The sequence below is a fragment of the Drosophila albomicans genome, chromosome 2R (assembly GCF_009650485.2).
Source record: "Drosophila albomicans strain 15112-1751.03 chromosome 2R, ASM965048v2, whole genome shotgun sequence".
Classification (NCBI taxonomy): domain Eukaryota; kingdom Metazoa; phylum Arthropoda; class Insecta; order Diptera; family Drosophilidae; genus Drosophila; species Drosophila albomicans.
Window position 1 is genome coordinate 16,694,441 of NC_047631.2, and position 13,941 is coordinate 16,708,381.

General features: G+C 38.2%; 1 protein-coding gene across 1 annotated transcript; it reads right to left on the bottom strand.

The window, feature by feature from the left end:
• Positions 1-284: 284 nt before the first annotated feature.
• LOC117575579 (elongation of very long chain fatty acids protein 7) lies at positions 285-11,132 on the bottom strand. The gene is made up of 6 exons (XM_034259845.2): positions 10,593-11,132; positions 8,311-8,501; positions 8,139-8,219; positions 6,105-6,267; positions 5,909-6,045; positions 285-1,298 (listed from the first exon to the last, which is right to left on the bottom strand). The coding sequence occupies exons 1-6, from the start codon at positions 10,738-10,740 to the stop codon at positions 1,005-1,007; spliced, it is 1,014 nt and encodes a 337-aa protein (XP_034115736.1). The 5' UTR covers positions 10,741-11,132; the 3' UTR covers positions 285-1,004.
• Positions 11,133-13,941: the final 2,809 nt, after the last annotated feature.

Below are 13,941 nucleotides of genomic sequence, written 5' to 3' on the forward strand. Positions count from 1 at the left end.
GTGGCGCCACCTGTTGCTTTCTGTAAGCAATCAAGAAGCTACGACTGGCTTGAAGTTGGTTGCGCTAATAATTCACCATGGACAAACACCAGCGTTTAGCTAAGTTTCACACTAATTCTTTTAAACTGAAAATATGCTCTCCAGCTGAGTTGCCATATCGTATTTTTTTAAAAGTACTTGGTGGACTCCAGTTTGAAGCAGGTTCCATTCGTCTGAGTGGTTGGTTTAGTTAGCCAACTATTTGAAATGTGCCACAATTATTTAAGCAATCAATGAAGGTGCGCTGTTATTCTTTTTATAGTATTTGTCTTAACTTTTATTATTGATCTGTTTGTTCGCTCGCATTTTGTAACTAAGACTAGTTGGCTTAGGCTATGCTTAGTGGCTACAAATATTTAACATTTAACACATACGAAAATCTATTTACAAAACTCTTCTATACACATTACACTTAACACTTAAGATCTATAATTTTGCCAACTGAGCAAATTAAATATGTATAACGCGCATTTTTGTTCTTTTTTGGAGGTTCTAAACTTAAATGACTTATAATATATAGACTTAAGCAGATCGTTAAAATTGACCCAGTTCTTGCATGGTTAATTACGCAACATTATATTTAAAATGACAAGCAATCAAGCAAACTTTCAATATGGTCAAAAGCTAAAGAAAAAATTATAAAATATATATTTATACCCCCTGGCAGCAAATTGAATAAAAAAAAAATAGTATTCAATACATTATTAGGCAAAAGCATGGGTTTCCTATGTTGTGCTTCTACTATTTGTGTATTATGTTCATTGTTTGTTGCCTTTTGCAGTTCTAGCTAACCATGTATGGCTCCCCATTTAACTAAAGTAAAACCTTTGTACCAAACTACTTCCACAAAACTTTCAGCTGCCTGCTTTTAACCAACACCAATTTTCAATCGTACGTATTCTTTTTACAAATTCTTTGCACGTCAGCTTCTCTGTGTTCCTTGGAAGAATTTCCGAGTATCGCATTCAATGCGCCTTCAGTTTCATTGGCGAGTCCTGATGATGATCCTGTTGCAATGCTTTGGCTTCATTGTTATTGTTGCTATCGGCCTTTAATGCCGCCGCCGCCGTCGACGCTGCTGCTTCCGAAGTCAACTGCTTCGCCTTGGACTTCTTGTAGCTCTGCATGTAAAAGTTCATGAAGAGGCAGAAAAAGATGGATGCATTCAGCAGCAGTAGCGCCGAGATGAACTTGGAGAACTGGCACTGATTGCTGAATAGCGCTCGCACCGTGTGCACAATGCAAAGCACAAATTGCGCCTATTAAAGAGAGTAGAAAAAATGCAATTAATCGAGTGCAGGTTGAGGACACAAAGGTTGATGGTTAACTAAAGTACTACTTATAATATATATGGGGCCAGCATTTGAAACAGCTATTGTGAGCAAGTTTATACATTGTAAGCACTTTATAATAGTTTATAGACTATAATTATATAGACGTCATGAGGAGCTGGCAAATAGAATAGAATGCTGATAATCGCTGGGAATCAGTTTCAGTTTTGAATTCTGAGAAATTGCTTAGAACTGAAATTAAATCAAGGCACGGGATAAATTATACATTACATAAACAAAACGGAAGGAACTAAAAATGAAATTGAAACGACAACCCGTGTTGATTTACAAGCCATGAGGTGTGGCCACTTTGGCTGTGATTCTAATTACACGGCAACAAATGGCAAATTCAACTCCTATGGGCTGTGTGATCACCCTTGAGCGTTTTAAGGTAATCAAAAAGCGTTTACAAACAACATACACATTTACACATTAAAAAGCACACATCACTTAGTGAGTATAGATCTTGCAATTTGTGGTAATAACAGTTATGCTAAGTAAATATAGCTATAGAGCGAGACCCCAATAATAATCTGCTGCCTCTCAGTCTAGCTTTGGCTCTGACATGACTTTGACTTGTTTGTCAGCTTCGACTGCTTTTGTCTGTCTGTCTGTCTGCTTAGCCTGCCAATCATGTTGGCTGACGTCTGACTGAGCTGACTGATTGAATTTGCTGCCTCTTGTTTTGCATTAACAAGTTCGCTGCTTAAGTCTTTTGATTGCGACTTCCATTGACCTTTTTGGCACCCGCCCCCTTAAGTGTGCCTATTATAGAACCTATAATTAAGATTGTTATCGATCGATTGATAGTAACCAATTTTCATTTTATTGTATTTTAATAATTTAATTTGCAATCAGTCAGCACAGCAGCCGTTGTAGGAGACAACCGTATCGAATCTAATAATGCAACACACACACGCCCATATCTCGCACGGCTACCGCCCACTTATTTGTTCTGCTGATTTTCGCTCTTTTACGCTTTTTGGTTTTTCATGTTTTATGTTTTACTATTTTATGTATTTTTTTGCAGTGGTTTTTCATTGTTGTGCGCCGCTTCTTTTGTGACCTACAAAAAACGAGCAACATGTTGGTCAACCATGCGCTGCAATTGCCATTAACACTGCAGCGCAAAATGCAGCAAAGCCAACAACAGCAACAATAACAAGCTTCACACACACAACCTGCTTAGACAGTGGGCTGCATTTGGCTGGACGAATAAAATTTAGTCAGTTCGTTTTTGGCCAACTTTTGCTTAAGCGCTGAGAGCCGATTACACGCTTCATTACACACACTCACACTTGCATACACTCAAGAGCATTTGAAGTGTAAGTGTGTGTGGGTGTGTGTATGCACAAGTGCATCAAGGGGTTGCTCATGTGATTGAAATAGTGGACTATGACATGAAAATACCACAGCATTAAAGCCCCTCTTAACATTGGGCTCAACTCTTCTAGAAAACTTTAGCTTTAAGTTTATGTAAATGAAGAAAGAATGAAAATAATTATGAAGCATTTTATTTTTAACATAATGTTTTATCTGTAGATAATTCTAACAAAACAACAAAGCTTTAACAATTGAGTAAATTTCTGTTTAAATTTCTAATACACAGAACATATTTAATTTTTAACTAAATATAGCGATTGTATTGACAATTCAATCTTTTCATAGCAAACCGGTAGTTGATAACGTCACAGAATCCGAAAACACTCGATTATTATTATTATTATTAATTGGAAAGTGACTCGTTAAATGAAGATTTATTGATAAGCAAATTACAATTTCAATAGCCAGCTATTTTTTTTGAAAACCGAAAGTTAATAGTCATTCTTTGAAATATAATAAGAAGAATCTGTTAAGTCTATCAACTTTACTTCCGCTCTTGCTGCTCATGACGTGACAGTAAATTGAAACAGTTGAATTTGATTTTTGATAAATTCTTATAAATAAGTCAGAAGACAAACAAGCAAAGCTCTTTCAATGAAACAGGTTATAGAGAACTTGTGTTTCGGGAAGTTATTTTTTAGGTAGTTTCGTATGCTCAGAATCTGAATGGAAAAGCCCCCAATTAATCTAGTTTCGAATGCGATTAATTCTTATAAAAAAACTACCTTCCTCAGGAAATTATAGTTAAAAAAACTGACTATAAAACAGCGCTGAACTAGTGACAATTAGTGTCAACTATTCTTACCACTGTGCCAGCTGCTGGATAGACGCCATCTGCAGCAACTGTTGCACAATCTGTGAAGCCGGCGACGAAAATAAAAACAAAGCTGCTGTTGCACTTGCAATATGAACTAAAACGTGTGGACCCAGAGTCTGGTGGCAACTGAAAGTGGCAGATTGCCGGGTTGAGTTGACTTTTACTCTTAGACAAATACTTGCACTGCCAAGCTGGATTTGGCTCACAGATACGCCTGAGTAGTAGTTGTGTGTTGGACTATCTGGTTGGTTGACTGTTTGACTGTTTGCCTGCTTGCCTGCTGGCTGACTTGGATTGGCTTGGCTAACTTGGCAGTCGTCGACATAGACACTCACGGTGTGGCAAGTTCGGCAAAGTTGCGGCGGCGCATAAAAGTGAACGCTCAGCGTAACTCAACGAGCAACATTCATTGCCGCAAAACGGAACAGCAAAGCGAGTAGCAAAAGCAGCAACAAGTGGCGGCGAATGCCAGGCCAAAGATAATGTAATCGAAACTGGTCGGATCGGCGCGCTAAAGTGTGGCAATTTGGTGGAATTGGCGCACCGGCCTAAGCGCAAGCGCAAGCAAGGATGTTGCAACAAGCAAGCAACAAGCTGGTGGCAGCGACAGTGACCAGTGCAACACAACAATTGCTGTGTGTGTTGCGGTGTCGATTGGCGGTTGCCTAATGGGAACTTAAACTTGTTCGTCTCTCTTGGCTAATTGGAGCATGTTTACATTGCTGTTGTTGCACCAGCAATCCAGAGACTTGCCGCAGTTGCAGTTGCAGTGGCAGCTAAATTAGATGCAAGATGCGCCCATGTTTAGATGTTTATCCACTTAGCATTTGATTGCCGTGTGCAGTGTCATTAAAAATGTCAACGTAGCTTCGAAAAAAAAACAACGTCATGGGGCATGCGGCACAAATCGTGTATATATCGTAGCATATATGTATGTATGTATGTTTGTATATAGACGACGATCAGAGCTTGTATAATGTGTGCTTTTGCCGAACGTTTGACAAGTCAACTGTGGAGTTGAGTGCCCCTCAAGGCAAAGCAGACTCACACATGCATGCTACTTACTTATAGTAGAAGCAGGCCAGCACAGCAACAACATTAGCAACAACATCGGCAACAGCAACAGCAACAGCAACAACAACATCAGCAACCACATCGACAACACTGACAACAGCAGCAATAACAAGAGAAGCAGTAGCAGAACTAACTAAACTTGGCAAGTTTTATGCGTTTCAAGAATTTCGAAACACACAAATTGCAATGAAACTTATTCACCGATGAATGTCATGCGACTGTATGTATGTAAGTATCTATGTATTGGAATTGGTCTTTCAATTACACACATCCACATTAGAAGACTACCTGCAAAATCAGTCGAGTGGCGCAAAATGCCAAGAAAAACGGAAAGACTGCTCGACCAAAATTGAAATCTAAAACTATAGCTGAAAGTAAATGCAATGAGCAGAAAACAGAAAACAAAAAACAAAACTCACTTGACTGGTCAACATAGATCTACTTAGATCGATATGTACACTCGCTTTTAGCAAATAGTTGTCTACCAGTAGTTAATAAGCAGGTCGTATAATTCACTTTGATTTTGTATTCTGTCTTTTTTTATTGTTTTTTTGGGGCGTTCGATTAACGAAAGTGACAGCACAGCGTCTTTGGCGGCGCAATGAACTCCGTTCGAACAGTTAGCTCTGTGATGATTACAACAAATTCAGATTTTGCAATCCAACTTGGCCTTTGACTAACTGGTTGACTAACTGTAAGCGTGTGTGTTTGTGTGTGTGTGAGTGTGTGTCTTTTAGCCAAACACATCGTGCAAAACCACTTCCACTTGCAGTCAAAAAATCGTTGACTGCGATCGAGTGCGCGCGTCTGTGTCATTTGCTTTGGCCAGTTGCAGAGACACAGTTAGAAGCGTTAAGTAACAATTTTCTGGCTTTGCGGCTGCAGTTTTATTATTTGTTGTTGTCTGTTGGCAATAGCATTTGTCTAACATGTATAATATACCATTTTATTATGCAGTGGACACAGACAGACACAGCTACAGGCGCAGGCTCAGGCTTAGACTGAGACTCAGACTCAGACTCAGACTTAGACACTGATGCCAGGCTAGGCTAGGCCTCAGGTCAGGTCTAACTGGTTTGTGTGCGATTCGGCGACAAAAATATTTCGGCTATGCCAATTCAACACAAATCTCAAAAACTTCTAAACGAGTTTCTATTTCTATATAGCAACTATCAATGTTTCTACATAGACACTACACTACATTCATTTGGAAACTATGCTGGAACTGATTCGATAATAATAATGTATAACTGTCCACACTTACTATTTGCAGCTCTGTCATGTATTTCTTCCACCACAGGAACTTGGCATACTCGGGACCCATGGCCGACATCATGTAATAGAAGTACATGCAAACGTGCACGAAGTTGTTCAACAGATTGGGGAATGTCGCATTGCCGCCTGCAACAACGAGACTAAGATCTTTGCCGCGGGTTATGCTTCCAATGTTGGCTACTCACCTGCCAAAAACTTGACCAACACCCAGGTCTCCAAGGGCGTCACCGAGTGATGATAGACATGCAGCCACGTGATCTGCGATGACTTCTTGCGCAGCACAAAGAACGTTGTGTCTGCGAACTCAGTCAGCTTGGACAGATAGTAAATGTAGCACAAGTTCAGCATCTTAAGAGAGAAAGAGTGGAGAAGAATATGTAGTTTAATAAATATGTAATTTAATTAAATTTGTTCTATGTCAATAATTTTGGGGCAAACGTAATTTATTCCATAACCAGATATCAGTTGTAAGCGAGAAGTAAACGGGTTTGAAACATTATCAAAATAAATGTAGAAGTCAAAATATAATAAATTTGTTTTATTCTATACGAAATAAACAATGAATTGGCAATTTATTCTGAATAAATTCACAAGTTAATAACCAGATGTAAGCGACACCTAAACGAGTTTAGCACAATTCAATTCAAATGAAAAAGGCAATACCAAATTGAATTTGATTTGTTCTATGCCAAAATTCTTGCAAAATCGACAATTAAACAGTTAAGTGATTATTGCCAAATTTATTGAGGAATGTGCATTCAATTAATCGAATTTGCTTTTAATAAACAAGCAATAAAATTGTGTTTAAAATAACTAAATAATTCAAATTCAATTTGTTCAGAATCATTTCTTGCAAAATGTATAATTTAATTAATTCAATTTTCAATGGTAATAACCGGATGTTAATGCAACCATTTGGTTGTTAAATCTAAGGTCATTTTGTCTTGCGGTTCTTAGACCGCAACGAATGATGCGCCCCGCAAAATTCAGATACTCATGACATTGGCAACAATTTTGGAGATTGAATTATAGTACGGCAAGAATTTCAACGTTGCGACGTCGCTTGTCGCTTCTCGCTGTGTTGGCAACTTTCGTGCTGGCCACGCTGCGTATGCGCAATGTAAACAATCCACACGAAGGTGTCAAAGAGTCGTCGCCAAAGAGTTTGTCGCCATGCGGCATGAAAATATGCTGGTTTCATGATGCCAAATTAGTGACTGACCTTCGTTGGCTTGCTTGGTTTATTGACTTGACTTGGCTTGTCGCTGGGCTTATTGGTCAGGTTGAACACACACTCGGGACGGATGTGAAACTCATCGATGGGTATCGAGAGTGTTGAGAGGATTATGCTTTTGGGGCATGACGTGCTCGCTGTTTGTTGTGCAAACGCCGCGCTTGTTTTGATAGTTTTACATGGAATTTGGACGAGGGCCGCAAAGTTGTGATCTCTGCATCTCAAATAATACGAAATGACCGACAAAATGTTTGTTTGATTGTAAGTGCGAGCGAGTATTGTAAATGTTGTTAATTTGACTGCTCAACAATAAACAACAACCTTGACTCAGTGCATTGTGTACTGTTTTTTTTTTTCGGTGTTTTTGGGTCTGCTATTGCACTTTGGTTATGACTTTTACGATCTTTTAACCGTAGAGTTAACAAAATATAGATATAAAGCGCGTCAAAAATTGACTTCAAATTATGTGTTTAACTCTAAATGTCGAATGCTTAAATATATCATAATATACGTATATTTAATTGCTTTCCTTTCCGTTTTTTAAGTGAGCAGACAAATTGAATTGCTGAGAGTTTCTTTTTGTTCGAAGGCAAACACAATGGAATTAACAGGCGTAACAAATTGCTAGAAGATCAACAAGAACCGTGTAAAAACAAAACGCACTTTCAATTGCCCTTTTAGCATGAATTAAACGCTAGACCATAATTAAGTATGGATATTATTTGTGAAATGAACTTTGAGACTTTAAGAAGTGACTGAACTTGAATTCGCCTAGACGATGACTCAACTCTTTAAAGTGGGCAAAGCCAACGAACTTGTGAGACAAGTTAAACTTTTGTGAATTGATATTAAAATCACACACACAAAAAAAAATATAAAAATAAAGAGAAATAGTCAAATTGATGATTAGCAAAAACTTGAAATATTTATGAGCGAATTCCAATCAGCCTTGAGCTTAGAAAGTATTGGGCGTTGTAGGACTTACGCGTTTAGACATGGGACCATCTGAATAGTCAACCGGTTGGCATTTCAGATTATAATAGTTGAGCCAGCCCGCCATTAAGTGCTGCAATCATAAAAGAACAATCAAAGATTAAGATATCAAATTCGCATGTCATTTTTCTTGCTTTTTTTTTCTTGATGTGTAGATAACTCACCTCGTAGAACATATAACCGCTGAGCAGGACCTGGAAGGCGTTGTAGATGACGAGGGTGCGGCGCAGCTGAAAAGGTTTCCGATCTCTCATGAACAACGGACCCAGCACCAGCACCCAGGAGAGATAAATGGCAACCAGACCGAATGTGAACAGCGGATGCTCCATCAAAGGAAAGCGCTTGGCACGGGGGTCTATGAATAAAAAGAAAATTGATATGAATTACCATAAATTGACACCTTGCGAATTCTTTGTGGATTATCTGAGTCAATGGCATTTAATTAAATGCAGTTGAATGTTGATTTATCCAGCGAGTTAATCTAAATGCCAATTTACACGAATTGAATGAATGAAATCGTGCAAATAGCGAAAAAACGAAAACAATTTGCCGGTACGATTGTATGATTGTTTATTTGTTTTGTTTAGACGCCGTTTTGGACCACGAGTATTGCCAAGTAACTTACATAGACAATTATCTTGTTTAGTCGCTGAATGTGCTTAGGGTTTAGTCAAACCGCAACAACAATAATCGGTTAATGCAAACCGGATTTACTAGTTGCAAATTATTCCACTTAAATGCAACTACTACTGAGTGTAATAACTAAAGACATAAATGAATTTGTTTACGCCTATCAACAGGTTGCCAATGTCGTCACAAGTGCGTATTCTGAATAAATAACGAGAGTAAACCCCATTTCGAAAATTCCTTATTGATTTGTCTAACTTAATTCCGTTGTTTTCCATTTCAAAGCAAATATTTGTAGCTGTACAATTTCCATTTGTGTTGCAAAACTTTTCCATGCTAATTAAAATTAATTGCAAAGCAACTCCCTAAACGTTTTAATACAATAATTATAGGATGCATTGTTCATGTGGTCCATTTAGTGAATGAATATTGAGCTATCAAGAATAACACGTTGAATTACTTCAAATTGGCGTCGTAAGTAATAATTGTGGCTGAGCTTTGTTCTCATCTGTTAAATGTCGAACTAGATCACCCAACTGAATGGAATATATTCGCATTTGCAAACTGAAAAAGTATCTGCATAAGGTCTTTTGATTAAAACTTTGCCAAAATGACAAAAATCGGATATGCTTGGGTGGGATCGTTGAAATACAATGCGTATTTTATTGAGTCAAGTTTGTGCTCCGAGTCTTTTGTTTTGCTTTTATTTACGAGCATGTTATGGACTTGGAACGTCAAGCGTATTTGGATATTTTGTTATTTCATTTGCAGCGTTTCAGCGTTTTGCATGGTTCGCGTTGTCAGGTAGTAGCACTTATGTACATTATTTTGCATTGCTTTTAATTGCTGCTACCTTCCATTGACCTTTTCACCCGCGCGCGGCAGTCAAGAATGTCAATGTGCTGCCTATATACAAAAACTATGTGTGTGTGTCTGTGTCTGTGTCTGTGTGGTATGCGCTGTAAACACGTTTGAAGCGAAAACGAAACGAAGTAAGAAAAAAAAAGAGTTCGAGTACATGGCATATGCATCATCTTCAGCAATGTTATTGCTATTGTTCATACACATTCGATGCGTATGTGTGTGTGTGCGTACTGTACATGCTCAGCTGCACACGGCAACGAGCTACAAATGACGACGGTCGACGTCTCGTCATAAAATGTCTAAGATGAACTATGTAAATACATTTTAATTACGTTAATAATTGTCAAAAATACAATTGGCATTGCCAAGGTCGCACTTAAGTAGATAAAGAAACCTTTTTTAATTGTCCTAGAAGTTTTTTTTTCTTCTCTTTTTTGCTTTATTTTATTTTCATTTTCATTTCGTTTTCGTTTTCATTTTTATTTTTTGTATATTCGCATTAGCCTATAGTAATTTTTTGTTGTTGTTATTTTTACTTTGCCAATTTTTGTTGGCAGTTTGTTTTGTTATGGTTTTGTTGGCGTACACACGAAAAAAAAATGGCAATTCATCATATTTTATGCCATTATAATATGATATGTTTACAACGTAAACTGCTCAACGAGCACTTTGCAGATGGGACCCGTAGTATATGTTATATGTTATGGTGTAGTTTAGTTTAACTTCCCGGATTATTAAATTTATTTGACGTAGACGTAGACGCAGATGCAGACGCAGAGAGGGCAGACACGGCTATGACTGACAATGACATCAGGCCTTAAAAAACTGAACAAGTTGTACACACAAATGGGTCTTAAAGGGGGCTTTTTATTCTCATTTTATTAGCCCACTTTGGCTATGGTTGTTGGGGACCTATAAACTGCATTTGCATTTTGCATTTTATATGTAGACCTACCGCCGTAATCCTCCTCGACGAGCTGATAGTAGCGCTGCACCAGACCCGTATAGTTGCGCGTTATATGGTGGGTCTTGAACTCATCGAGCGCAATGTTGGCGATCTCCACGACCATGTCGAACCGTGTGCTGCTGTTGTAATAATTCATTTTTGCTTATCGTAATTGATTAATAGTCGAGGTGATTTGCTGCTGTTGCAGTTGCAGTTTTGATTTATGTTCGATTTGTTATTCCTATGTATGCAAATGGGGCTCGATTAATCGGTATAATCGGTATGTAGGTGGTTTTAGCTGCTAACAGGATACGTCATGCTGTTTCGTTAAGTTTGTTGTGTTGGATCGAGTTTAAGCTCAAAGTCTGAGCACAATTTCTATTCACTCTCAAGATTCACAATTTATTTTTTTTCGTTTGTTGTTTATATTATATATATAAATATATATATATATATTATATATTAGAATAGATCTGGTTTGAGTTTTTTTTTAGAAGCACTCCGCTTAACGCATCTGATTGTTTTAGCCACCAGAAATCAACCACCGCACCGTAGAAATGTTTATGCTCAACTGAATCTAAAACTTCTCAGCAATCACAAGATAAAGTAAGTTTTTAGCAGACACTGCGACAGCGGCAGCGACGCCGACGCAGAGGTTGCTTTGCAACTAGTACGTACCCCTCCACACACACACACACACACAGCGATACTCACTCACACACATGCCAAGTCTCGCAATAGTTGTAGATTCGCTAGGCTGCTTAAAAAACTTAACGAACATTTCAAACATCCACACAGAACAGCGGAAGTTTCGTTAAATTTAAGTTGAGCTGAGCTGAGCTTTGTCTCTACATGTGTGTGTGTGTGGGACTACTTCTCTGTGTGGATGTGTGTGTGTGTGAGTGTGGCTTGGCTTCGCTTGGCCCACTGAACAAACGCTTCGTGGTGGTGTTTGGCGTTCGGTGTTGGCTTATTTAGCAAGTTCCGAATGGCATTCAACTTTTGCATTATTTGCTATTGTTGTTGATGTTGCCCATGTTGCTGTGGCTGTGGCTGCTGCTACTGCTGCGGCTGCCAACCCGCTGATGATGATGTTATCACTGGACAGATTGCAGTCTGCCATATATGGGTCAATGTACTGGTACACACACGTGGAAGGAGGTCACAACTTTATTGCAATATATCGTATCAATTAAATTCGTATCAAAAGCATTTTATGTTAATGGCCAAATTGCTTAAGCCGACCAAACCAGATGATTGAACTCCTATTTGAGATATGTTTTACGACTTATAATTTAGTGGCGATCACTTCGCTATATACTTACAATCTTTGATCTATTTTTAAATGCCGAGAGAGTCGTACGATGCAAAAAGTACTTTAACTTAACGACTCTCCGCTAATGTGGCTAACGAAGGCCGTCAAGAGTGTCATATTTACAGATGTAAATTGAAGATGTATTATCAATATTTATTCATTTTTGAACTATTTGAAAGTTTTGCTCAAATGTTAATGGCCATTCTTAGTTTGGGCTTTCACATTCTTACGAAGATGTGCAACATTTGCAAATGAAAAACAAATTCATTTATTTAAACATTTGTCAAAGTCTCTTCGAGTATATTATTTACAAGATTTTGGTTTTGCGGATTGTATATGTTTATTAAGTATATAATGCTATGCTAATTTCGCCACAATTTGATGGTTTGCTTTCCAATATAAATAGTATATCGAAAGGGGTAAAAACAGGTTCACATAAAATATTTTGACTCGTATTTGAACTGCGCACCTTGGGCTTGTATCAATTTGTAATTTATTACACTCTTTTTTTGTGTTAAAAGTAAAAGCAATGACAATTATTTAAGATTGAAAAAAGTACCGCTCTGATGATAATTAATTGCTGCAGACAGTTGTTTATAATTTTGATAACAAATCACTTGGTGTCACTGTGCACAGTAAAAAATCAATAAAACAAGCGAAAAAACAGGAAATTTTTATAGTGCGGTCGATTCCCTTAATGTTAGCTCAAATCTAATTTTAAAATCTTCGCTGCCCATTCATATTTTTCAATCGTACGTTGATGTCTCCAAGCCAGATTCTTTGTGAACACCCTTGGCGTGAGCCAATTTGCATATTGATGAGTAAAGCGAATGCAAATTGGCACGTCCCGGAGTCTTAAATAGATCCAGCTTACTGGGCATAGTTTAATTTAAATCTATGCCTAGCAAATAAACAAAAACTAGTCAACATCCAAACCAGACTTTAAGGCAGAGTCGAGCCAAGAGGCAGCAACGTGTGACAATGCTGAATAGCGCAAAAACCCTGCCAGGGCGGACGTGCAGCGATACCATCGACGAGGTCGGAATCGGTTGTCATTTTATGTAAATAAAAATCTTAATTATGCCATTGAAATGAGCGTGGCAACAAAAATTGACTGCCAGACTATTGTGGAGGGCTGTTTGCTGGACTGCTTCCATTACAGAGAATCATTTTTATAGAGCTCTTTTGACAAATTAACACAACACACGACGCTGACAAATTGTTCTTTAAAGTGCTCTCGACCTCTGGCTTGATTATTATGGCCATGCTCGCTACTGCCACAGACCCAGACCCAGACGGAGACGGAGACGCAGACCCAGACACAGCTGCGATTGCTACTGCTGCTACTGCTGCGACAGCTGCCACATCCAAATGCGACTGCAAGTGCCAACCTATTGGGCTCAATGACGTCAGGATGACATTGCAGTCATTGCTATGTATTTGCTATTTGCTGCGTTGTGCTGTGCTATGCTTGCTAACGGTTTTGGCCTGCTCACCCAACGCAAGTCAATGTAACGCGAACTTCGCTGTTGGAATCGCGATGTTTCATTTCATGGTCTAGGTCTAGGTGAGATGCCGGTAGTCGGAAGTCAAACCGAATAGTGGACAAACAGCTGACCAAGTTCGATGATAAATATGCATAATAGTGAAACAATAAAGCCGTCGCTTTGTGAGCTCCAGTTAGCCAATGGCAAAACACTTTGACTCATAACTAATAGTTAATTTATCTATTTTTGTTTCTTTTCGCTTTAAATACCTCTGTTGATTAATAACCAAGACACTGTTTTTTGGCAGTTGCTAAAATTTGTAAATCTTAATATAATTTGTCATAACACTAGTGAACTCTTCGACTCCCTTAATAATTTTATGACGTAATAAATGGAATATAATATCAAAGTCATGCTACAAAATTGCACTCTCATTAAATTGCTATAAAATCTGCAAAAGCTGTCAAAAATACGAAAACGTGGAATATAATAGGTAATATAATGCAATAATTTTAATTAGCAAGCACACTCAAAACCATTAAGTTTCTAATTGAAT

What these genes read in the sequence shown, in the direction of transcription:
- LOC117575579 (XM_034259845.2), bottom strand. Translation starts at nt 10,740, where the DNA reads ATGAATTATTACAACAGCAGCACACGGTTCGACATGGTCGTGGAGATC. An exon ending in GCGGTTATATGTTCTACGAG is followed by an intron (nt 8,220 to 8,310) that starts GTGAGTTATCTA and finishes TTATGATTGCAG; the next exon opens with CACTTAATGGCGGGCTGGCT. An exon ending in GTTGGTCAAGTTTTTGGCAG is followed by an intron (nt 6,046 to 6,104) that starts GTGAGTAGCCAA and finishes TCGTTGTTGCAG; the next exon opens with GCGGCAATGCGACATTCCCC.